Here is a 27,339-nt window from a genome sequence, read left to right as displayed (position 1 = left end):
CCTGGCCACCAAATCCAGTTAGTTGCCTCTAACGACAAGCTGAAGACCAAATCTATGAGACAGAAGGATACATGGGAGAACCAACAGACATTGTCACTTGTGTAGGGTTATGGTTTAACACAATCTAGGACAGCGTATGAAAGATTAAACTTATGTTCATCAAGCCAAAAATAAAATACTTGTGTTGGACTGAACATATAAAGATGGACTGAAGATACAAATAATTGAGTCTGGACCAGACAATCCAGTGATTGACATCATGAGCATCTGTCTACGCAATCGGGATCGATGACATGCATCAACAAAGTCAGTGAGTCTGACCACCTTATCCCGTTCACAGGTAGGGGCCACATGTGAAACAATGGGTTGGTAGAGTAACCTGTTTCAGCCTCATCAGTGTCATGTACCTACCAAGTATTACTGATGCTCACAACGTCGATCACTGATCCATTCACACCAACTTGTGTCCTGCAGTTCATAATGATAGTTGCAATCCAATGGCTATTAAGTTAATGCCAGCACGTTGGGTTCTTCCTGCGTTAGTCATGTTCAACGCCTCTTTGACAGTAGGTCAGTCACGTCGCACTGAGTGGGAGGAGAGTCAGCACGTGGGACGGGGATGCAGTAAATCACATGTATACCATTAGTGTAATATACAACAGCATAACTGTGGTGCTGGTGGACCAGGGATATTTGGGGTTTGAACCACAAGGAGTTCCTGGCAATCGACAGACACATCCTACACTCCACAAGTAACACGGGTGACCAGTCTTGGGGGGGGGGGGGGGGGGACATCCTATATATAAGAACTGACCTTACATTTTTTGCATTTAGGGAGCTAAAAACTTTTTTTAAAAACAATATGCAGACAATATAAAAATCATTTTTTAGCAAAAACATATTTCAATCAATTCTCATAAATATATACATCAACAATAATGACTTGAAAGGCCGATCAAATGATACCACTGCCATGGATCTCCATGTAATTTATTTATGATGAAATGTGTAGCAATGAAAAGATTATGAGGGCTCTCTCATTTGTAGTTTATATTTTTATATATACTCTAGAGGTGAAGCAATACAGCAAGGTCACCCTACAACACATATCATGATACATAGGTCACGATATGATACGTATCACGATACACAGGTCACCCTACAACACATATCATGATACATAGGTCACGATATGATACGTATCACGATACACAGGTCACCCTACAACACATATCATGATACATAGGTCACGATATGATACGTATCACGATACATAGGTCACCCTACAACACATATCATGATACATAGGTCACGATATGATACGTATCACGATACATAGGTCACCCTACAACACATATCATGATACATAGGTCACGATATGATACGTATCACGATACATAGGTCACGATATGATACGTATCACGATACACAGGTCACCCTACAACACAGATCACAATACATAGGTTACGATATGATACGTATCACGATACATAGGTCACCCTACGACACAGATCACGATACATAGGTCACGTATGATACTATCAAGACACGCATATTCACATCAAATCACGTGGAAGATTCTTGAACATAAATTTCTGAGCAGGCTTAAAGGGGAAGTGTACACGCAAAAATCACTTTCTTTCTTTTTCTAAACAAAACGCAATTTTAGAATTAGTTAGTATCTGTGTTTGAAAATATACACTCATTTTTTTTCACAGTGAAAGTAGGAAGCTCACAATAGTGTGAAAGTGATATGCCGTTATGAGGCCTTCGTTTTACGAGCGAAATAGGCCTGAGTTATCCCCCTTAGATTATGACGTAATTGGTGCCAATTCAACTGGGTCCCTGTCTATTCTCAACGCAAAAGATATCAAGGACCAGTTTGCGGTAAAACAACATGGTCTACGACACACTCCGGCACAGTGGTGACTCAGCATAACACAATTCTGGCTGGCATCTGAGATGCTAGAATCACAAAACTGTACCTACACCACGTGAAGCGGCTCTAACAAAGCATGATGACGTCATAATGTTTATCAATTGGCACCAATGACGTCATATTGCAAGGGACATAAGCCATGGTGTTTTTGTTATGGAAATAGAACACTTGGTAAATGTGAAAAATATAAATCGTTTTAGTGCAAAAAATATGTTAATTAAATATGATGTTTTTATATTTTTGTCTATGACACTTCTATGTTAACACTTTTAATGTGAAAAAAGTACAAGAAAAAAAGGTTCATTTCCGTGTGAACTTGCCCTTTAAGATTGTTTGCTTAGTTTGTTGTTTAATGCTGCACTCAGCAATATTCCAGCTATATGACAGAGGTCGGTAAATAATCGAGTCTGGTCCAGACAATCCAGTGACTGACATTATGAGCATCGATCCAAGCAATTGGGATACAATGACATGCATCAATCAAGTAAGCAAGCCTGACCACCCGATCCAATTAGTCACCTCTAACGACATGCATAGTTGCCTTTTATGACAAGCCTGGGTTGCTGAACAGCTGGATGTTCACGGGTAGTGCAGAATCATAATGCATCATTGTACATTTTCAACCCCACTGAAAAGAATACCAGCAAAATAATTATACTGTAGCAAATGTAGGGTCTTGGATCGATACAGAAATAAATGTCATATACTACTCAAAAGAAGTTAAGGAATAGCAAATTCTTCCTATGACATTTATTGGTCTGTAATTGGGTAATGGCCATGATAGATTAACTATTGTTATATGAAATAATCAGGTGTTCTTAACTCCTTTTGAGTAGTATAATACTGTTAAAGCCTTATTCAGGAAAGGCTGGTGTGACCAATCAGCAGAATGTATAGGTCTACTCTAACATCAGGTCCAAGCATTAACTGCCATAATGCTTGCTTCTAGATGATACAAGCTTATAGAGAAAGTGCTTTTATATTAATCAATGTTAAAGATAATGGTTTTGATTCTCTTCAACAATGCATGCATGGCCATCTGATCAGACTGCCGTTCAGTCAAGCAATTCTAATGTGAAATCTGAAAAAGTCGCCTTAATGTCCCATCTGTTAACGAAACATTAACCCTTGTGATGTAAGCCATGCATGGCTTCCTCTCGAACAGGGTAATGTGTTCTTTCTTTGCTTGCATGTGTGATCTCATAGCTGCTCATATTAGTAATGACACCCATCCCACCTAAAAACATCACTGTCGAGAACAGTAATCGAGGGACAAAAAAGATTCATAATCGTATCACTATACATGCAACATGTTTCGGACACATAGAAAGTGTGGATTAATTAACATCATTTTTTTTTTCCAAATTGCATCTGTCCCGTAATGGAATGTTTCTGCAATAAATATTATCTCATCTTATCATCATACCAATGGGGACATTGACATAATACTGTAATATACTGATAGCGCATGTTACAACTATAATTTTCTGAATACATCTGGTTCTAGGTGCACTGTGTGGCAATCATTCCCTGTGTCGAGACAAGTTATGACACACATGATATAATGACGTCACGTCCGCTTGATTTTGCACTTTCTTTTTGAGACAAAGACAATTAAATGCATGTGTATTAAGCCACAAGGCCTGAAAACAATGGTTTTTCTGTAGTGTTTGCATAAGAAACATCTTGACTTCACTCCTAGTGTTAAAAGAAATATTTATCAAGAAAACTTTGATATGCTAAAGAAATGGTAAAAAGAAATTATGAGTTAATTTGATGAGCTTATTGTTATAATTGGTGACTTAATTACATAACCATAAGTATAACTACATTTTGAAAACATGAATATACCAGATTTCTTTACAAAAATAAGTGCAGTGCAGTGCAATTTTGTTGGAAAAGAAATATACAAGTAGCAATACATAATTATTGAAACACCCACAAGTAACTGGGTTCAAGACATGTGGTGATTGGCAAAACATGGGCATGCTCTCAGACGACATTGGTGGTTCAGAACGCACAGAAAACACGATCCAGTTTTTTTACAGAGAACATTTGAGGAGAAAGCAGCTTGTCACAATTTTCCGCAATTTTAAGATCAGCAGTTCTGTAAGACCCTAAGTAAGCTATAATGTTTGTCTGTTTGTTTATGGTTTAACGCCGCACTCAGCTATATTCCAGCCATATGACAGAGATCTGTCTGACAATACAGTCCAGTGATTGACATCATGAGCATCGATCCACTCTATTGGGATCGATGACATGCATCAACAAAGTCAGTGAGCCTGACCACCCGATCCCGTTAATCGCCTCTTACGACACGCATAGTTGCCTTTTACAGTAAAGCATGGGTTGCTGAAGACCAATTCTACCCCGGGTCTTCACGGGTCTAACCTATAATGAATCAGTCTGTATAGCATTGTTGGGTTCAATATCACAGTGCACCAGTGCTATCAGCAAATGTACAGTACATGACTGAAACCGTCAGCCTGACGCCCAAAGCAAGTCAATACCCTATCAGGCAAAGTCTGTTTGTTGTGCTATGCTGCAGGCTGCATTGTTCTGACTGTATCATGGCAGACTGCTTGTATAGTCAGAGAGTCTGTGACACAGATACCAGTGGTTGACAGCATGAGCAAGTCTCACACCATTTGGGGTATGATGACATGCAGTCAACGAGCAGGTGCACTGGATCCAATTCAGGGATTGTCTGGGAATCTATTCTAAGCCAAGTCACCGAGCATGTCCACTGAATCCAATTCAGGGATTATCTGGGAATCTATTCTAAGCCAAGTCACCGAGCGCGTCCACTCGATCCAATTCAGGGATTGTCTGGGAATCTATTCTAAGCCAAGTCACCAAGGGCGTCCACTCGATCCAATTCAGGGATTGTCTGGGAATCTATTCTAAACTAAGTCACCAAGCAGGTCCACTCAATCCAATTCAGGTATTGTCTGGGAATCTATTCTAAACTAAAGCACCAAGCGCGTCCACTCAATCCAATTCTGAGATTATCTGGGTATCTATTCTAAGCCAAGTCACCGAGCGCGTCCACTCAATCCAATTCAGGGATTATCTGGGAATCTATTCTAAACTAAGTCACCGAGCAGGTCCGCCAGATAAAATTCACGGATTATCTGGGAATGTATTCTAAGCCAAGTCACCTAGCGAATCCACTCGATCCAATTCAGGGATTATCTGGGAATCTATTCTAAACTAAGTCACCAAGCGCGTCCACTGGATCACATTCACGGATTATCTGGGAATCTATTCAACCAAGTCATCGAGCATGTCCATTCGATCCAATTCAGGGATTATCTGGGAATCTATTCTAAACTAAGTGCCCTTGCAGAAATATTTGTAAAAACATCATTATTATGTTTAAAGTTAAACTTTTCCTAAATTGATTATATTAGCATGAATTGGAAATGTTTAATTCCAGTTTGGGAATTGTTACTGACAGTTGCTGCACCTTTGGGGCCCGATATATTGGTCACTGAGCAGGTCACGATAAACCCCTTCAGTTCAGTAGTCTGACCAACGTGTGCTTTGCCTAAGTGGGGTCCCCATCGTGTTGTGGTGAGTAGAATGGGTTGCCAACAGCCCTGATGGGGAAAGAACCAAGTCACTCAATGACATTGTGACCAACAGTACACCATAAATACTGTCATGCCCCGGAATCACCAATACCTTCACAATACATCACTTAACAATCAGTCCCTGACTTTGACACCATCGACTTCTGCCCCAGAGGTAGTTAGGAGTTCTCCGGACTAATTAGGCCAAACTGACCTTTGCCATTGGATGATATCTGATCTATGTGAAATATGCGCGCACCAACGCTTGACACCCCATTCATGGGCAGCCCAGCTGGAGGACAGTGGTTTTCAATCAGAATTCCCCTATTGCTGCAAGGGACTGTCACAAAACAAGTCATATCTAGATCTGCCTTCAAATCTAAAAACATCCCATCACACAATACTACAACACAGATATCTCTGCCTCATGTAAATGTGCATCCTATGAATAACTAAACAGGCAGAAACACATCAGATATTGGATAAGAAAATATAAAGAATATTGTGTTTTGATACGGTCCCTCATCATAAAATATGCACAGATTTGTATCCAAGAAGCCACTCATCATTGAGGAGACATGATCCCTGAGGATCGCAAGTCAATTGACTAAGACAGCCTTTTAACACTGACAAGTGGAGTTCGTTACCAGCAAATCTAGGCACACCAATTACAAGAGTCTTTTGTTTGTCTAAACATGCTAAATGGATTAAAACTAACATGGCTTCAGAAATGAAACTTCCAGTACTCCTGTAATTTCTCTGAAGCAAATTTTGTCTCATATTTGTTGAAAAAAGGAATCAGCAAATTTACTAATTCAATTAAGAAACCTAACCACCAACAGCAAATGTTTAGACACTGCCATACATGTGTATAGTTACACAAACAAAGTTAATACAAGACATTCAGTTCCATACATACATAATGAAATGAAAACAAATGAAATATAATATAAAAAAATTAATAATAATTAACATAATCATAAGAATCCATTATCAGTATTTCTATAGCAGATTCCTGGACAGATAGGTTCCCCAGTATACCCATGTTCACGAGATGAATCAAAAGATAATTTGTTTGTTTGTTTGTGTTTGTTGTTTAACGCTGCACTCACCAATATTCCAGCTATATCACAGCTGCTGTAAATAATCAAGCCTGGACCAGACAATCCAGTGATTGATATCATAAGCATCGATCCATGCAATTTGGAAATGATAACATGCATCAACCAAGTCAGCGAGCTTGACCACCTGATCCAGTTAGTCGCCTCTTACGACAAGCATTGTTGCCTTTTACGGCAAGCATGGGCTGCTGAAGACCTATTCTACCCCGGATCTTCATGGGTCTATCAGTTGGTTACAACTTACAATGTGTTATCTGATTGGGTGTCCAACTGTCTTTACTAATGCTTCGTAAAATGTGTTTTTATTTATAGACCGTTGTGAAATAGAAGGAATATCACTGATAGCTAAAAAACCCAGTTGATTACAACCCCGCTACACTTCAAGTATAGATTTCAACCCCCACACTCACTCAACACTGTCACATCCCTGGACTAACCCATGTGATAAATGTGTTACCACAATATTCCTACATTCCATGTCATGCTCATTAATGTTGTTAGCAGCTGGCTTGTAAGGAAACACTTCCACTAGTGTTACACTATCAGCTACATTGTATATGATTATTGCACAGCCAACCACTATGTCATGTCAAACAAGTAGTGGATTGTCGGACATGTATACTGTGTTGCACATTGCAACTATGTACATGTATACAGCTCATGATTGTAGTCTGTCCTATAATAAAGTAGCATAGCTTAGACTAGACTAACAGTGTGTTTGAAATAAGTAATGTAAACAGTGGTACATGGTAAAATAAAGTTAATTCTGTACGGGAGAGGGGGGATTTAAAACGGGGGTTCCACTTGGGCCATTTGAAACTTAGGTAGGGGAGAGTTCAACCAAGAGTGTACTTAACCACAAGGCTACCACCCTATAATCCCATACTACTAGAAATATAATTGTCAATGCTGTGTTTCCAGTAATGTAGGGGTTATCGGGTAGCCTAGTGGTTAAAGCGTTCGCTCATCACGCCAAAGACCCGGGTTCGATTCCCTACGTGTGTACAATGTGTGAAGCCCATTTCTGGTGTCCCCTGACATGATAATGCTGGAATATTGCTAAAAGCGACGTAAAACCACACTCAATCACTCGCTCACTCCTAGTGACTGAACTGTGTGTTTCATAAAATAACAACTCCCCTTAAGGAACAGAACACATCCTCAACAGCTTTGTATATTATTTTTACGTATTATTTAACCAAGAAATATAATACAACAATTTCTTCACTTTTGAAAAGTAAAAACACAATACTTGGTTGTGCTCTTACCTTTTCAATAGACAGGATGGCCAAATACCTTGCACTACAGTTGACAGTCTCAGGTATGGTGCAGTCGATTAAAATATTTTTCATTTTCACCACTAAATTTCACAACCAATTAGTGTTTGGTGTAACATTTATTAAAGCAAACGTTTAAGGTAAGAATCAATATTTTTTACTTAGTGTGTAACTGTAATCGATATATGTTTCGAGAAGTAAAAGATTGTGATTCACCAATGCATCAGTGTATCATCCCACTACTATCTTAAAATATAGATCATGTTTGTAAGTTGAAATACAGTCTTCAACTCAATATCCTATGTGTGAATAAACTTATATCAGGCCCTTCGGCAGCCAAAACGTTTCAGTCAGGCATTCAGACTTTCTGTTGCTGTTCCATGCCTACAGACGTTACATACGAAACTATCGTCCCATCACTGACATACAGGTATCACTTTCCTTGTTAGCCAACCCCTGCAATCTTGAACAACAGCCACAAAAATTAAACCAATAAACCCAACATTGCAGAGATCAAGGCCCAAATTATCCACTCTTAATCTCGGTCATGTCCTGATAAAAACAGCCCCAAGCAATAACACAAAGGGAATGTTTTTGTTTCAATTCAGCAACAAGGGCGACCTTCCACACAAAACCCCCTCGTCAATCAATACAGAGTGTAGATACTTACTTCATATCAACAACTGGTTCACGCCTTTGAAGCCAAAGCACTAGACAGGATTGATTATAAAAACACTTGTATTTTTTAAACAATTAACTTCCTTCCAAGTCACATTTTTTTGCAACCCTTGACCTTGTTTTCTGTTAGTAGTGAATCAGCTGTTTTCATAAAATGGTCCTACTTTCAATATAAGCTTCAAGAATCACTCATCTCAATTTATCCATAAATGACACTTTCCATGAAACTTCATCCTATTTCTGAGTTCTCTATGGCATTAAGTATACACACATATGAAAAAGACATTCAATGAGGAAGAGAATCTATAGATGTCAACTTCATCATTACGAGGAACACAATGTTTTTGAGTATATAATAACTACTCAATCACCTAATGAAGGAGTAATCATGTACTCCCAAATGTTGTTTCTCTAATAAAAAAGTTAACAATCATTAATTCAGTCTCATGTGTATCACTTCTAAATGCCTTTCAAAGACTTGACATTAAATGAGTTTCTTAACAACAACTTCCTCTCAGCAATTATTCCATACCCTTCCTCATATGTCTATAGTAGTGACAACTCTCTATCTAACATCATCGGTAATTGATCATGTCTCCAACATGGTCTGCATCTCACAGTACGGAGTACAGTATACTGTATTACCACAAATAAATGCCCGGTAGTTTTTATGTACGGAATTCTCCCTATTATTATCTTTGTGATTAAACTCCAGGGGTATAGAGAGTCAGAAAGAAATATCTAACTGGGCTATTCATCACAGAAATATGGCACATATAGAGGACCCACAATACCTGAATTATTTTTAGTGGGGTTGACATAATCCTAATGTTAAAAATTAAATTAAAGACTTAGGGGCCCTAGATTTAAATACCGTAGACTAGAAGAGAGAAAAGACGTATAGAGACTCCTTAATTTCAAACAGTGCTATCATGTTACTGAGATTCAAATACCCTAGCTGAAAACCATAAGAATACCAGACACCCATAAATTTCTCGTACTGCTAATGTGTACTCAAATTGCGGTTATCAATAAACACTTTCACCAAAAAATGAATGAAATTGAAAAACAGAAATTCACAAATTCTGTGACACTACACTTTAGCCTGACATTTAGTTCAGTTCAAGATGTCTTGTTTCATGTCCTATGTTCAAATGTCATAGCTATGACATGATTTCGCCCTAGATCCAGTTCACACAATTCTGACAGTTCATTGAAACTACTCTCAGTTCTAATATGTCCATTGCTGTATATAATCACAAATAATTACCCTCACATAGTTATCTAGAGATTCGCTGACACACAGGCCTTTCCAGTTCTCAACTAATTGCTTCTGATGAAATCACAGAAAGTCTACAAGGCAAGCCAACAGGAAATGGTTTAAGATCACTGGCCCAGCTGGTTATTTTTAGCTCACTCATTTCCTAACAGTGTGCATTTATTGAAAATGTCCTGAAATTATGGCTTGCTAACTGAAGTAATAATGTTCCAACCTAGAATTTTCGGCTCTGTCCCAACTAAGACAACCACAGCACTAAAACGAAAGAGATTTTCATTAAAGTGTTCATAAATCAATTTTCTATCTGATGTATATATGATCAGCTGATCGACTGATTCTAGAGGTTCACATGTGAAGATCCTGTCAGTATACAGTATGACCGCTTCTTCACACCAGTAAGATCTGCTATTCGTAGTTTGATAGGATTGTTTACCTCGGACATTAATACAGTAGCGGGCTTGGTGTGAGTCAGTGCGAGAATCGAAATGGATACGACCATACTTCGTTAGGATATTGTTTACGTGAAACACATCGGCCTTTCCGACTGACGCCCAGAAAAAAATCATGAATGACAATTAAACTGCTCCCATCGCCGTTCGATGTCATGCCTCGGGTTCCAAGCATCAGTAGACGGAGGATGAGTCTGGGGCCGGCCAATCTGCACGAGGCGTACTGCCAAAGCCGATTCATTCATTCACAGATTCACAAAGCAGGGTATTTCGCACAAACACACAACGCGAGCCATCCCATGTTACGAGAGGCAGGTGCGCGTTGCGATCAAGTGCGCGTATGACAGTGTCTCGTTTGGGTAGATGTGAATAAATATGACAAATTCAACTCACCGATTTGGGGGATTTGCCTCTCAAGATTTGCAGATCTGAGCAACAGATAATACACTGTGTGATATCCTGACTCCCTCAACATACCGCCATGCACCGCGGACTGCGCTGGAGCCATGCCACACGATTGGTCAATATTGCAGGAGTCGACTAGACGACTCCATAGCGTTTCAAATCATCACTTTTTCAGTTTTATTTAACTGGAAACGAATAAAGGGCATTGAAAAATTCACGTTTGACGCATATTTAATTGCTCCAGTTTACGGCAGCTAACAGGACTTCCACGTAACGATTGGGCTCTCACTATGTCAAGGTCGCTGTTGTTGACTTTGGAGAGGTCATGACCAAAAGCACATGGTATTCGGATTTATTAAACCCCAGAAGCTAGAGCATCACCAACGAATCATAAACAGCTTTAGTCGACACCTGAGTAAGAGTTTTAAACATTGATGTAGGAATGACAACATGTCTGCGCGTGTATTATCGCAAAGCCAGCGACCTGGACCGCTAGCGCACACGGGTGTTACATAACTCTCGTTCACTGAGTGCTTTGTCATAACCTGCTCCGATCTGCCATACCACATGTGTTGAGCTCGCCAAATGAATTAATTATATTGTTCATTACCATACACAAACGTGCATTTATGTATATGTTTTGTTACTTTGTGTATAACAGGCAACTGGCAAATGATTTATGAGTACACTGGATACACTTGTTGACAGATGATATTGAAAGAAACGAAAGTTTGTCTTTTGTAACTTGCCCACCTTCTCTTATGCTTGTTGGATGTGTTACATCTGACCCAATTTCAATGTAGGTGTGGTTTGTGTAAGGATTAGCCAGGATGTTGGGAATATTAACATTTTTATCAAGTTATTTAAAATAAGACTTCTTGATAATTCTAAATAAAACTGGTATTCTACACTACACTCATCTCGTAAATGTGCTAACTATGCGTTATATGAGACACTTTTACATTTTATGCATTGCTATTCCTTTACATTTGAGAATTTGTTTCACAAGATTTAGATGCAGCAATTTTAGACTTATGACAGAAACATGAAGATACACTAATTTATCATATAATGGGTAGGTTTCTCGGCAGGATAAAGCCAACGGATAAAAACGATATCCGTTGGGGTCATATGTGGATAGAGATGCAAATACCAAAGGTTAAGTAGGACTACTTTCACTGTTTATAAACAAACATGGCGTCGCCCTCGTCATTCGGCGATCGAGTCAGAATTAACAATCGTGAATCTGGATAAACTACAGGGATAATTGCTATCATTATCAAACGAACAGTCTAATATACTGAAAATCAGTGTCTAACCGTGACGTAGCTAAGGCATTTTATAAGTTTTGGCAACTTTGGAGATATAAATTTTGAAACAATTTTGCGAGGGCACGAGGCCTAGCCAAGCGGGATCAGTAGCCATATCTGTGCTTGTAGACCTATGTGACTTGAAACCTTCTCCACAAATCAAAATGGTTGGATTCGGCCGAAATATGTTTGAACTGTTACCTTGTTTCGATTTGTCGCTGTGTGTACATCTGACTACACTTCTTAACGTTATGAAAGGACAGACCGACTGTCAACAACGTCTGACCGTGGCCATGACTCATAGACTAGGGTAAGAGTAGCTTCCCTTTGACAAAGGGCAGTTACTCTAGCGGACAGACCGATGGATTGCCACGAAAGGCAATTAAAAACAACTGTTGTTTTGCGTATCAGTTGTTTCGCCACTGTATATGAAACAGATTTCAGTTAGAACTATATTCGCTACTGTCACAGTCCTACACACACATCACTTACCCTGTGACGTAATAAATATTAATGCGCGCATTCCAGGAAAACTCGCAATGTTTCGGTAATGTTTGTGAGAGAGGGAAAGCTATTTTGAAGCACAGAATTAAAGAATGACATTATATGATAAAGAGGTTATCACGCTTGTGTGTTTGGGGATGGTAATTATCCTGTATTAGGAATAAACACTATGTATTCAGCTCGCCAAGGCTCGCTAAATACAATGTTTATTCCAAATGCAGGATATTTACCATCCCCAAACACACTCGCGTGATAACCTCTATATACCATACCATTTAAGACTATGTCCTCATTGTAGGATAGATGAAAAAAGATGTCCTTGGAAGACGAGATTCATGTTTTACTATTTGTGATGCATATACCTATATTAGAAAAAAGTATATCAGTAAATACATCAGAAATGACATTGCAGTAAACATATTCATAAATATTATGATCACTCAAAATACACAAACAATAAGTGTGTGTGGCTGTATAATAGCACTAAGAAACGAAACCCTTTTTTTGTCTGTATTTTGGGCCGATGGCCTCCATATACTATATTAAATTGTCTTGTCCTGTCTTGTCTTGTCCTGTCTTGTCTTGTCCTGTCTTGTCCTGTCTTGTCTTTATTTATTTATTTTTTACTTTGTTTTGTTCGGGCTTTCACATGTTGTTGTTGTTATTGTTGTTGTTGTTGTTGATGGGTTTGTTTGAATTCCTTTTGCTTTTAATGTTGTTTTTTGTTCAAAATTTGATTTTGTGGGGAGAGGATATTGTTTTGGGGGCTTCTCATTTTTAGCTGTCTTGTTCTGTTTTTGCTCTGACGGGTTTGTGTGTATATTGGGGTCAGAAAGCATTGAAACAAAATATTAGTTGACATTAATACCAAATATATTGAGGAATAAATATATTTCAAAGGGACCTTTCATGTTGATAACTCAAAAGGCTGTGATGGCCATGTAAGGCTATAGACAATGTCTACTAAATTCATTAAACCAATGTCACAGATGCAGAACGACAACTGATGTGGGAGAAGGGTAGACATTGAAATCCGAAACTGTATAATAAGGAGGTTCACTCGCATGCCTGAGACGCGAACAAATGGCAATCTCTAAAATAACCAACTGATCACCGCTGACGTGTCGTTCATCAGTATAATAGGAATCTCCTATTACAAGCCATTTTAATAATTCATAGATTTGTCTGTCAATGAAAAACGTTCACCGTATTCGTCTTCAAATGTGCGTTGTTATTGCCGTCGTTCCCAACGCGATAATTTAAGTCAATAATTTTCGAGGCGGATATTTAACCAGAAGGAATTCGTTATAAAGAACGATTTAGGCTCTGAGTTTCATCTGAATTAATCCCCGTTCCCGTGTACCTGCTGGGTTGTGAGGCCCGCATGAAGACCGGATTGGGGTTGTCAAATGAACTGTGATTTACAACATGCCTGGAGTACTCAGAGACTTTGGGCATTGTTATTGAAGATTCGTATTATTTATTCTCAAATTTGTGCAATTTATGTCTTTTTGCAACAGGTGTTTAGGATGTCGGACAGTGTGGTGCGTGTTATAACGACCCAGCCTCAGCGAGCGTTGTCAGGCTGTGTAAACTAACATACGCACGTATTATACCCTGTTTGTGATGAAATACGTTATGGGTATCAGGAAAGATGCACTTCCCTGCATATAGTCGGATCTATATATCTGTATGCATGTCGGATATCAACTCTTACGCTCTTGTTTTAGCTAGATAGATCAATGCTTATGGTTGAACCAGGACTTGTTTCTTGTACTTGCGTATAATTCTAGCCTTGCGCCAAGGTTGTACTGAAAAATACGTCCATGGATGTGTATTAATTCTATCCTTCTAATAGGCAAGTCTAGATATGCGGACAGTACTCCAGTCTCTTATGATTATTTACATTATATAGAAATTATTATTTAAACAAATAATTATTGACTTAGAGACTTGTTAAAGGCAAGCGTAATACATTCTGTGTATATAATGTAGCTGACTGCTGTATCTTGTTGTATACATGGTACACGATGCCACTGCAAGCCTCGAGAAATGACAGTGAATGTGATCAGTTCCCACAATTTTATGAACTACCTTTTCTTCCTTTTTTTATTAGTTGTTATATTGTCTTTCCTTTTCTCCTCAGTGTTGTTATGTTGTCTTTCCTTTTCTACTCAGTGTTGTTATATCGTCTTTCCTTTTCTTCTCAGTGTTGTTATGTTGTCTTTCCTTTTCTCCTCAGTGTTGTTATATCGTCTTTCCTTTTCTTCTCAGTGTTGTTATATTGCCTTTGCTTTTTCTTCTCAGTGTTTATCAGTTGTATTCATTTTTTAAAAACTTTTGATATCTGGTCTTTAACGTATTTTATACTTAGGGATGGCATGTGTATGCCATTATGGTTGTGTGTGTTTGCAGAGTGTGTCATGGGTGGGTTGGGATGGCCACACAACCCACCCCCAACCCCCGGTTTGAATTTTAAAAAATAAAATGTTCCCTACCATCCCCTTCTTATGTGCCGGGCCAGAATCGACGGTTTAGAGACCACACACATAGACAGATGCCTATTGTCGAATGTGGCGGGAAACAACATTCACTTACAAACGCATACCCATGTTGGGAATGAAACTCAGGTGTTCGGCGCGAAGAGCGAACATTCCACCCACTGGGCTAGCTATTTCACCGGCCTGCAGGTGATTCATAAGGAGTGAGTGAATGAGTAAGGTTTTGCGCCAAGGGAAACCAGAAATGGGCTTCACACATTGTACCCATGTCGGGAATCGAACCCGGGTCTTCGGCGTGATGAGCAAACGCTTTAACCACTAGGCTACCCGACCGCCCCTGAATCATAAGGCAGCAAACACATTCTGGCGTAATCTTTTTGCTTCAGTGCATTTTTCATGCATTTACTATGTTATTGGTCGGGAAATAAACAATCTAGATCGAACACAGACGCCGTAAGATGATGCAATTAATCTCAGCCTATCGATTCATTATCAGAAAGTATGGGAAGACATGGGCGCTAGGAATGCCGTCCGACAAAAAGCTACTGATTAAAATCACTGAAATATACAAGAACACCAAAACACGTGATTATTGTGTGGAAGCGTAACAGGGCAATGCATTTGCAATATAGACCAGTACGTCGGATGTAACTGCAGTGCAACGTAGTGCCTGAGTGTATTCCACTATTCCATGTATATCACGATGTGTCAGTATTCCATGTATATCACGGTGTGTCAGTATTCCATGTATATCACGGTGTGTCAGTATTCCATGTATATCATGGTGTGTCAGTATTCCATGTATATCACGGTGTGTCAGTATTCCATGTTTATCATGGTGTGTCAGTATTCCATGTATATCACGGTGTGCCAGTATTCTATGTATATCATGGTGTGTCAGTATTCCATGTATATCACGATGTGTCAGTATTCCATGTATATCACGGTGTGTCAGTATTCCATGTATATCACGGTGTGTCAGTATTCCATGTATATCACGGTGTGTCAGTATTCCATGTTTATCATGGTGTGTCAGTATTCCATGTATATCACGGTGTGCCAGTATTCCATGTATATCATGGTGTGTCAGTATTACATGTATATCACGGTGTGTCAGTATTCCATGTATATCATGGTGTGTCAGTAGTCCATGTATGTCTTGGTGTGTCAGTATTCCATGTATATCACGGTGTGTCAGTATTCCATGTATATCACGGTGTGTCAGATTAATGTGATGAAGGGTCCAAGGTTTGTCTATATCCAATGGGATTTCAGGCAGAATATAGGGTCCAGCGTTTGTCTCCCCATGGGGACTCCAGGCAGAATATAGGTGTCCAGCGTTTGTCTCCCCGTGAAGACCCCAGGCAGAATATAGGGGTCCAGCATTTGTCTCCCCATGGGGACTCCAGACAGATTATAGGGTCCAGCGTTTGTCTCCTCATGAAGACCCCAGGCAGAATATAGGGGTCCAGCATTTGTCTCCCCATGGGGACTCCAGACAGAATATAGGGTCCAACGTTTGTTTCCCCATGGGAACTCCAGGCAGAATATAGGGGTCCAGCGTTTGTCTCCCCATGAAGACCCCAGGCAGAATAAAGGGTCAAGCGTTTGTCTCCCCATGATGACCCCAGGCAGAATATAGAGGTCCAGCGTTTGTCTCCCCATGGGAACTCCAGGCAGAATATAGGGGTCCAGCGTTTGTTTCCCGATGGGGACTCCAGGCAGAATATAGGGTCCAGCTTTTGTATATAGGGGTAGAATATATGGGTCCAGCGTTTGTCTCCACATGAAGACCCCAGGCAGAATAAAGGGGTCCAGCGTTTGTCTGCCCATGGGGACTCCAGACAGAATATATGGGTCCAGCGTTTGTCTCCCCATGGGGACCCAAGGCAGAATATAGGGTCCAGCTTTAGTCTCCCCATGAAGACCCCAGGCAGAATATAGGGTCCAGCGTTTGTCTCCCCATGAAGACCCCAGGCAGAATATAGGGGTCCAGCGTTTGTCTCCCCATGAAGACCCCCGGCAGAATATAGGGGCCCAGCGTTTGTCTCCCCATGGGGACTCAAGGCAGAATATAGGGTCCAGCTTTAGTCTCCCCATGAAGACCCCAGGCAGAATATAGGGTCCAGCGTTTTTCGCCCCATGGAGACCCCAGGCAGAATATAGGGTCCAGCGTTTGTCTCCCAATGAAGACCCCAGGCAGAATATAGGGGTCCAGCGTTTGTCTCCCCATGGGGACGCCGGGCAGAATATAGGGTCCAGCGTTTGTCTCCCCATGGGTACTCCCCGGGGATATTGTTGACTGGGGCGTAAAGCAACACACAACATCAGCTCACTTTCACCTTATTTAACGCCCATACCGTGCATAGTATACAGTGAGAACATCCACTCGTATATCAGGTTTGTAAAATATTTTAGGTGCCTTTATTCATGACCGGATTAATCGTATTGAGAAAACATGAGACACTTAAGATGGTGTGTAACATCGATTCACTGGATCCGTGAAGATCCGGCGTAGAATACGTCTTCAGCAACCCATGCTTGCCGTAAAAGGCGACTTTGCTTATCGTAAGAGGCTCGCTGACTTGGTTGATGCATGTCATCGTATCGCAATTGGGTGGATCAATGCTCATGATGTCAATCACTGGATTGTCTGGGCCAGACTCGATTATTTACAGACCTCCGTCATATAACTGGAATTTTGGTGAGTGCGGCGTTAAACAACAAATAAACAAACAAAACACTGTATTCGTCCTCAATCGCCCCTTTCCGTAAACTGCACGGCATGTGCCGGAGTGATACGAGTGATCACGATTAAAACGAGCTCGTGCTGGCCCCTGGTAAAATGATATAAAGCATACCCGCTTGCATGTCACTTGGACTAATTATCCTGAGATTTATGAGACAGAGTGCCAAAGGAAATAAAACCCCGATGCTTCTTTTTTTTGCAAATTAATAAAATATCTTCAAGATTAAAATCGTCTGCGACTTATGGTGCGTGACAAGTATTTTCAGTGTTCGACATTTAAAAATTCCGAGGTGGACGATTTCTAGTCAGGGGAGAATAGACGAATTCTAAATTTAATTTAGCAATGGAGAATTCGTTCCTGAAAAGATTAACCCACGAGCCTATCAGCTTAGACTGTTATATAACAGCACGTGCAAATGTTACGTTTCAAGCGGTAAGATGAAATCGATTTCAGTTAATTTCAGTTAAGAGACGTATTTTGAAAATAACGAATGGCTGAATTCGATGAAACAAAAATTAACGGGAAAAGGCGGATGAAATTAAAATCATAGCTAACCATCGTGTTCTTTAAAACGTACAGTGAGAATGAGCCATGGGATTCTGTCAGCCGTCGTGGAGGTCGAGTTTACCTGCCCACAGCAGCGTGGATATCAAATACTTCGATCTCGCATCGCATCTTGCTGTATCACATATGGCCAATTTATGTGAACTGTTGCGAGGAATTATAGCTGTACAACAGGGTATCTGCTGGCATCAGTGTCCCGTGATGCAGTGGGACTACAAAGAAATTGTAACACATGCATGCTTCAATCGATGGTTTATTGTTACATGGCGAAAATGATTTAGAGAATGGTTTGACAAAGATATTATATCTTTCATGACCGTATCCAATGTCAGACCACAAAGTCGTCAACAACGTCAACAGCAACTGTCACCAACATCACTACTGTAATATTTGAAGGTGTTTATGCCGACGTCAACATGATCATGAAAAGGGTATATCGTTATTCCCTCATGTCACGCGTATACGTAACTGCTACAACCACCATGATACCACCACTGCAATTACTACTGCTACTACTACTACCACCACTGCAACTACTACTACTACTGCTACAACTACTACCACCACTGCAAATACTATAGCTGCTACTGATACCACCACTACCACCACCACTGATACTGCTACAACTACTACCACCACTACAACTACTACTACTGCTAATATCACCACTGCAACTACTACTACTGCTACTGCTAATACCACCAAAGCAACTACTATTGCTACTGCTGATACCACCACTGCAACTACTATTGCTACTGCTGATACCACCACTACAACTACTACTACTACTGCTACTGCTAATACCACCACTGCAACTACTATTGCTACTGCTAATACCACCACTGCAACTACTATTGCTACTGCTAATACCACCACTGCAACTACTATTGCTACTGCTGTTACCACCACTACAACTACTACTACTACTACTGGTACTGCCAATACCACCAAAGCAACTACTATTGCTACTGCTAATACCACCACTACAACAACTACTACTGCTAATATCACCACTGCAACTACTACTACTGCTACTGCTAATACCACCAAAGCAACTACTATTACTTCTGCTAATACCACCAAAGCAACTACTATTGCTACTGCTGATACCACCACTACAACTACTACTACTACTGCTACTGCTAATACCACCACTGCAACTACTATTGCTACTGCTAATACCACCACTGCAACTACTATTGCTACTGCTAATACCACCACTGCAACTACTATTGCTACTGCTGTTACCACCACTACAACTACTACTACTACTACTGCTACTGCTGATACCACCAAAGCAACTACTATTGCTACTGCTAATACCACCACTGCAACTACTATTGCTACTGCTAATACCACCGCTGCAACTACTATTGCTACTGCTAATACCACCACTGCAACTACTATTGCTACTGCTGATACCACCAAAGCAACTACTATTGCTACTGCTCATACCACCACTGCAACTACTATTGCTACTGCTGATACCACCACTACAACTACTACTACTACTGCTACTGCTAATACCACCAAAGCAACTACTATTGCTACTGCTAATACCACCAAAGCAACTACTATTGCTACTGCTGATAACACCACTGCAACTACTATTGCTACTGCTAATACCACCACTGCAACTACTATTGCTACTGATGATACCACCACTACAACTACTACTACTACTGCTACTGCTAATACCACCACTTCAACTACTATTGCTACAGCTAATACCACCAAAGCAACTACTATTACTTCTGCTAATACCACCAAAGCAACTACTATTGCTACTGCTGATACCACCACTACAACTACTATTGCTACTGCTAATACCACCACTGCAACTACTATTGCTACTGCTAATACCACCACTGCAACTACTATTGCTACTGATGATACCACCACTACAACTACTACTACTACTGCTACTGCTAATACCACCACTTCAACTACTATTGCTACTGCTGTTACCACCACTACAACTACTACTACTACTGCTACAGCTAATACCACCAAAGCAACTACTATTCCTACTGCTAATAACACCAAAGCAACTACTATTGCTACTGCTAATACCCCCACTGCAACTACTATTGCTACTGCTAATACCACCACTACAACTACTACTACTACTGCTACTGCTAATACCACCAAAGCAACTACTATTGCTACTGCTAATAACACCAAAGCAACTACTATTGCTACTGCTAATACCACCAAAGCAACTACTATTGCTACTGCTGATACCACCACTACAACTACTACTACTACTGGTACTGCTAATACCACCAAAGCAACTACTATTGCTACTGCTAATAACACCAAAGCAACTACTATTGCTACTGCTAATATCACCACTGCAACTACTATTGCTACTGCTGATACCACCACTACAACTACTACTACTACTGCTACTGCTAATACCACCAAAGCAACTACTATTGCTACTGCTAATACCACCACTGCAACTACTATTGCTACTGCTAATACCACCACTGCAACTACTATTGCTACTGCTAATACCACCAAAGCAACTACTATTCCTACTGCTAATACCACCACTGCAACTACTATTGCTACTGCTAATACCACCACTGCAACTACTATTGCTACTGCTGATACCACCACTACAACTACTACTACTACTGCTAATACCACCAAAGCAACTACTATTGCAACTGCTAATACCACCACTGCAACTACTATTCCTACTGCTAATACCACCACTGCAACTACTATTGCTACTGCTAATACCACCACTACAACTACTATTGCTACTGCTAATACCACCACTACAACTACTACTACTACTGCTACTGCTAATACCACCAAAGCAACTACTATTGCTACTGCTAATACCACCACTGCAACTACTATTGCTACTGCTAATACCACCACTACAACTACTATTGCTACTGCTAATATCACCACTATAACTACTATTGCTACTACTAATACCACCAAAGCAACTACTATTGCAACTGCTAATACCACCACTGCAACTACTATTCCTACTGCTAATATCACCACTACAACTACTATTGCTACTGCTAATACCACCACTTCAACTACTATTGCTACTGCTAATATCACCACTATAACTACTATTGCTACTACTAATACCACCAAAGCAACTACTATTGCTACTGCTAATACCACCACTTCAACTACTATTGCTACTGCTAATACCACCAAAGCAACTACTATTGCTACTACTAATACCACCACTTCAACTACTATTGCTACTGCTAATACCACCACTTCAACTACTATTGCTACTGCTAATATCACCACTACAACTACTATTGCTACTACTAATACCACCACTTCAACTACTATTGCTACTGCTAATATCACCACTATAACTACTATTCCTACTGCTAATATCACCACTACAACTACTATTGCTACTACTAATACCACCACTTCAACTACTATTGCTACTGCTAATATCACCACTATAACTACTATTGCTACTGCTAATATCACCACTACAACTACTATTGCTACTACTAATACCACCACTTCAGCTACTATTGCTACTGCTAATATCACCACTACAACTACTATTGCTACTGCTAATATCACCACTGCAACTACTATTACTACTGCTAATACCACCACTGCAAATACTATTGCAACTACTAATACCACCACTGCATCTACTATTGCTACTGCTAATACCACCACTGCAATTACTATTGCTACTACTAATACCACCATCACCGCAACTTACCTTACTAGCAACATCATGTTCTATCGCCACAGCACTATCTTCTGCCACCACAGCATCTACCACCACGACACCATCTGCTATCTCCACACATCGTCTACCCCCACAGAACAACTCCTGCTTTTCTCTCACTGTAAAGGGGCATTACCATGGCATTACACGTGCGAGTATCGCTCACCCCAATCACAAATTAATTCTTGAACATATACAAGGCTGTGCTCGGAATAGTTGAAGCGCACTTAAAAAAATTCAATATTAAATCCCAATTTGTTGAAGTTGACGACAGAGAGCATTAATGGCTTCTTTTTGAAATGAGAAACAATTAAAAGCAAAGATATTACGTAACGTATTCTCGGGTGTATAAGCATGAATCATATCTGAACAATCATCGAGTCGCAAATGTTCGTACAATTTTTGTGTTCGCACACAGGGTCGACCTGACATCCGCCTGCTGTATAACCAAGCGCATGCGTTATCTTGTGGTAAAGTCATGCATGTGTGTGCGACAACAACAGCACGCCTGTTGTGAAGCTAACAGAATTACATAACCAGTTAACTAGGCCGACCGTTGACAGTTTATGTAAGACCTGCCTACTGATGTATTATGCAGATAATCCGGATCATACCGTGTTGCTGTTAATGGACTGAGCCTTGTCAGTTTGGGCCTGTCTTTCAGCTATAAGATAAGATAATATTTATTGCCCAAACATTCAATTACGGGACAGATTAAATGTTAAAAAGACATTAAAATAAAAAAACAACTATAAACAACATGTAAATATATGTTAATATATGTGTGTGTGTGTGTGCGCGTGTGTGCGTGTATATATGTGCGTGCGTGTATATATGTGTGCGTGTTTGTTTGTGTGTGTGTGTGCGCGTGTGTGCGTGTATATATGTGCGTGTTTGTGTGTGTGCGTGTTTGTTTGTGTGTGTGTGTGCGTGCGTGCGCGCGTGCGTGCGTGCGTGCGTGCGTGCGTGTGTGTGTGTGTGTGCCTGAATACCCGATCCTGTTATTAGCCTCTTACAGCAAGCATGGATTACCAAAGACCAATTCCAACGGGATCTTCACGGAGGTCATGTTACGTAATATTTGATGTCAATATATGTGGGTGGGTGCGAACATGTTTTAATTGAAGGTATGATTTGAAATTGTGTCAATTTGTGAGTTCCCGGTATATATTTCATAATGGGAAGGTGATTAAGAAAACAGACACATATTATCCTGTCTTGTGTGTATATATATATATATATATATATATATATATATATATATATATATATATATATATATATATATATATATATGAACGTATACAATAAGAAATGCGGTTCCAACAGTGTCATTGGTTAAATATAGAAAAGACCCAGGATCCTTACTACATGAGAAGGGTTGCGACCCGTGACAAGTTACTCTCTCGGTAACGGGTGGTCCAGTCGTCTAAGACGCCGCAAATCGCTGTGCAGAGTTGCGTCCCTTGGGCCCGCCAGGCACATATGGTCGTGGTTTCGAATAACGGTTCGCTCCGATTGTTTCTAGGTTTGTCCCCCATACCTGTGATCGTGGTTTCACCATAGTGGTAGACGTCTAGGACCTGCATCGTTTCGGGCTTTCCTCGTAGATTCAGCTGACATGCCGGGATATAAATGGAATACTGTTCCACGCAGCTTTCAACTAAACTCACCCACTCACTACTCCCTCAGAAGGCCCCACTTGATCGGTGTGCGGAGTTTGGGAACATCCGCAGAATTGTTTGTCAGGTCGCAATTCGTGGCTCGCATGGATAAATGAATGAGGTTTATGTGTAAAACACTGCATTTTAGATATTTTACAGTCGTAAAACACACAAACAAATGTGTGCTGGCGAAACAGTTCGAGATTGTTTAAAATCAGATTATCGAAAAACAGGTAATAAAACGAAGTAAAGAACAAAATTAAAATCTGACTATGCTTCTTTAAAGTATCTGCAGCAGCAAGAGAGCGTTGGTGTAATCTGCTCTACCCACACGGGGAATCGAGCTAGGAGCGTGAAGAGCAAAGACACGACCCACTGGGCTAATGACATGTTCCTGTTAAAAGAAATATAAAATTAATCGCAGATTCCTGATTCATTCGAAATGATGATGATAGCTGATACTCCCGCAGGTCGAATTTCCAACCCCAATGTCAACATAACCATCCGCTGTATTCAAATTAGACTTGACAGCACCGATAGAGCCTCCATCAACGCCTTCGGATCACGCGCTGCACTTAAACACACCTGCCCCGTAGTAAACAAACAAACAAATCCAAGAAAGAAACGACTCGTGGGAGTTTTTTTATCGTACAATAAAACACTGCTCTATCATGACGTCTTTTCAGGAGAGTCGAAAACGCACTCGCAACCCGATGACGTCGAAAATTGGACGACATTATATTTTAGAGGGAAGTGTCCAGCGAATTGTTCCCCACAGATAAAGCTGGACCAAGCAGAATATACGCTATGACCAAACGATCGCATCCAACAGTTGGCGAGATGCATGGTGCAGATGATCGACGTGAAAATTGTGAGAATACCAAACTTAACCCCCCTGTACATAAAATGGACTTGTCCGACATTGCCGATGTCGGATTGTATTCAGGTAGTCATCAATCATTATTTACATACAGGTCAATGTTTTTTAAAGCTTGTACATTTTATTGACATCCTTAAAAAGGCAGTAGAAAATGTTGATACCTCATATAAGATATCTGGGTTGCGCCCCTCATGGTTTGTTCTCCCTGCAGTGTTTTATTGTACGATAAACAACTCCCTCTCGTCCTTTATTCCTTGAATAAACCACACTTCGTTCTTCATTGTTCTTTCAGATGTATCGCGGAGCTATCTTATATTGTACGATAATCAACTCCCACTTTTTTTATCTCTTAAGTAAAACAATATATGCATCAACATGTGGTTTGTGGTGTGTTTTATCATTTGTAAAAACTGATCCGTGTACTTTCTTATGACCGCCAGTTTATAGTTTTACACGTGGACGGACAAAGGACAAATAATTAATTGTATCATACCAGAAATAGATATTAATTTTATGCTCCCTATTCTCTCATGCGTTACATTACACCGTGTTTCTGTGTTTAATACATGTATAATGAGATGAAATTTGAAATATATTCAATTTAATGCTTGAATTCCTGTCAAGCACTACCTATCATACTGGCTCTAAATTTGGTTGTATTGAGCGAAAAGTATATATGAAATAATTGTGTGTACCTCAAGGCCAAGTGAGATCGGAGAGTCAGAGAGGGAAATCTAGACTTGCTTCATTTAGGGCTCTTGCATTGTAGAAAAATCTGGGCGGAAGGGAAAATTCTACGGTTGAGGGAGTGTGAGACAGACTAGTTATACAACTCGCATGTAATTAGTTATCATGTCACTTATATGTTTGATCCACTCACGTTATTTCCATTTTGTCAATTTCCAGTTTCATTACTCAAAAATAGAGCGGTAGAAAATGCTCACTTTTGGAATACTGAACAGCCTGAGTCATCCTAATTACACAGTAGTGAGTGAGTGAGTGAGTGAGTGAGTGGTTTTTACGCCGCTTTTAGCAATATCCCAGCAGGGAACATCTGAAATGGGTTTCACACATTGTCCCAATGTGGGGAATCGAACCCAGGTCTTCAGTGGGACGAGCGAACGCTTTAACCACAAGGCCATCCCACCGCCCCTAATTATACATCTAAACTTTAGAATTTAATTAGCCATTAAACTTTAGGGTTAATATAATTAAAATCTAGTCACCCCGTTGTGATTCTGGGATAGAATTACCCCCAGCTACCTATGATGGTCGTGGATGGATGGGGGGTCAGGCTCGCTACTTAGCTATGATGGCGTGAGTCGTTAATCACGATATCAATCACTGGATTGTCTGGTCCAGACTCGAGTATTGACAGGCCGTCATTAAAAGCTGCAATAATGCTGCAAAAAAGGTGATTAAAATAAGATACTGTAGTAGGTAGCAGATCATAAACCAAACCATAAAGGTGTGACTCTTTCGTGTAAGTTATTTTATATTATCACACCTGTTAACGGTGCGTCGACCGTCAGTGCTAAAGAACTTCAGAAAATCAGGTCAACACCATCATGAGGACATCAACACCCGCATCACATTTATAGTTCATTGTTCTTCACAACAGAACTTTGTCACATTGGCGCCGTTAACACTCAGCATCGTGTCGGTTTCATCCCGCAGTCACATCCTCGAGTCTCAACACATCAAAGCAAACTCAATACAGTCGTACATTGACAATGTTGGGTAAGTGAGTAAGACGAGTTTAGCCTATCCTTGCTCCAAGGCTGTACCGAAAGATAAGTTCATGGATGTGTTGTAATTCTGTCCTCCTAATATGCAAGTCTAGATATGTGGACAGTCTAAAGACTCCAGTCTCTTATAGGAACAACTTGTTCTTATTATTTGCATAATTTAGAAATTATGATTTAAACTAATTCTTATTGACTTGTGCAAGTCTAGGTTGAGACACATTGAGGAGTAAGAGCATTATTAAAATGGTTCAATTACTCAACAGCCTACAATAATATTGTGGAAACACGTAAAACGGACTTGATTAGTGTCGATTCGTTACAAACTGCTTCTTTATTTATTAAAAGTTCTTTAAAGATAACGACTGCCATCTGCTTTATTAATTAATTCAGAGTGGCGCAGTGGTGAATTGCTGATTGATTTCTTTAACATGTTATTTTTAAGCACTGATTAAAAATTATTAACAAAACATACACAAACGTTTGTTCACACTTTGTTTTGTGTAGACTAAACATTTGGTTCATGATTACGTCATCGTCATAACGTCTCTGGTATAAACAGATGGTTGAACGTGACTTACATACGCATCACGTGGCCTTAACGTCTGAAGGGCGTGGTTCCTCATTGGCCGAGTGTCCACTTGAGCATACTTTGGTGTTCACACTATCCACCACGGGTTTGCCTTTACAGCCTCTATGAACATTAACCGGTAGTGGTGAGTTGGTCATCGTGGTAGTCGAGAATTGCCTTTCACACTGTTCCAATTTGAGAAATCGATTAGGGACTTCTGTGTGACGGCAAAGTGACTCACTTATTTTCCGAGTCACTCACACACTCAGACTGTCAGTCAGTCACTGACTCGTATGGCGTAAAACCCATCTCACTCACCCAATCCCCCACACAGGCGAAATGTTCATAAATGCTCTTCCACTCGCGAGATATGTTTATGAAA

The 27,339-nt window shown here is 40.2% G+C and overlaps 2 protein-coding genes across 3 annotated transcripts in view; both read right to left on the bottom strand.

The window, feature by feature from the left end:
• The window catches only part of LOC139453311 (thyroid hormone receptor beta-like), a 348,228-nt gene extending 337,426 nt beyond the window's left edge, over positions 1–10,802 (bottom strand). Inside the window, exon 1 of one of the 2 annotated variants that reach the window (XM_071234969.1) lies at positions 10,715–10,802. The gene's annotated coding sequence lies outside the window, so the exon portion shown is untranslated. The remainder of the gene's footprint in view (positions 1–10,714) is intronic. The other variant, XM_071234968.1, reaches the window with a different exon arrangement.
• Positions 1–23,686, bottom strand: part of LOC139452015 (clumping factor A-like) — a 52,747-nt gene extending 29,061 nt beyond the window's left edge. The window contains exons 1-2 of the mRNA XM_071233293.1: positions 23,641–23,686; positions 22,089–22,216 (exon numbers count right to left, since the gene is read on the bottom strand). Coding sequence (XP_071089394.1) covers positions 22,089–22,216; positions 23,641–23,686 — 174 coding nt within the window. The remainder of the gene's footprint in view (positions 1–22,088; positions 22,217–23,640) is intronic.
• Positions 23,687–27,339: the final 3,653 nt, after the last annotated feature.

Source organism: Haliotis cracherodii, unplaced genomic scaffold, assembly GCF_022045235.1.
Source record: "Haliotis cracherodii isolate W230 unplaced genomic scaffold, xgHalCrac1.p SCAF_9, whole genome shotgun sequence".
Taxonomy (NCBI): Eukaryota; Metazoa; Mollusca; class Gastropoda; order Lepetellida; family Haliotidae; genus Haliotis; species Haliotis cracherodii.
The sequence above is the reverse complement of the archived record's forward strand: the minus strand, read 5'-3'. Positions and strand labels throughout refer to the sequence as shown.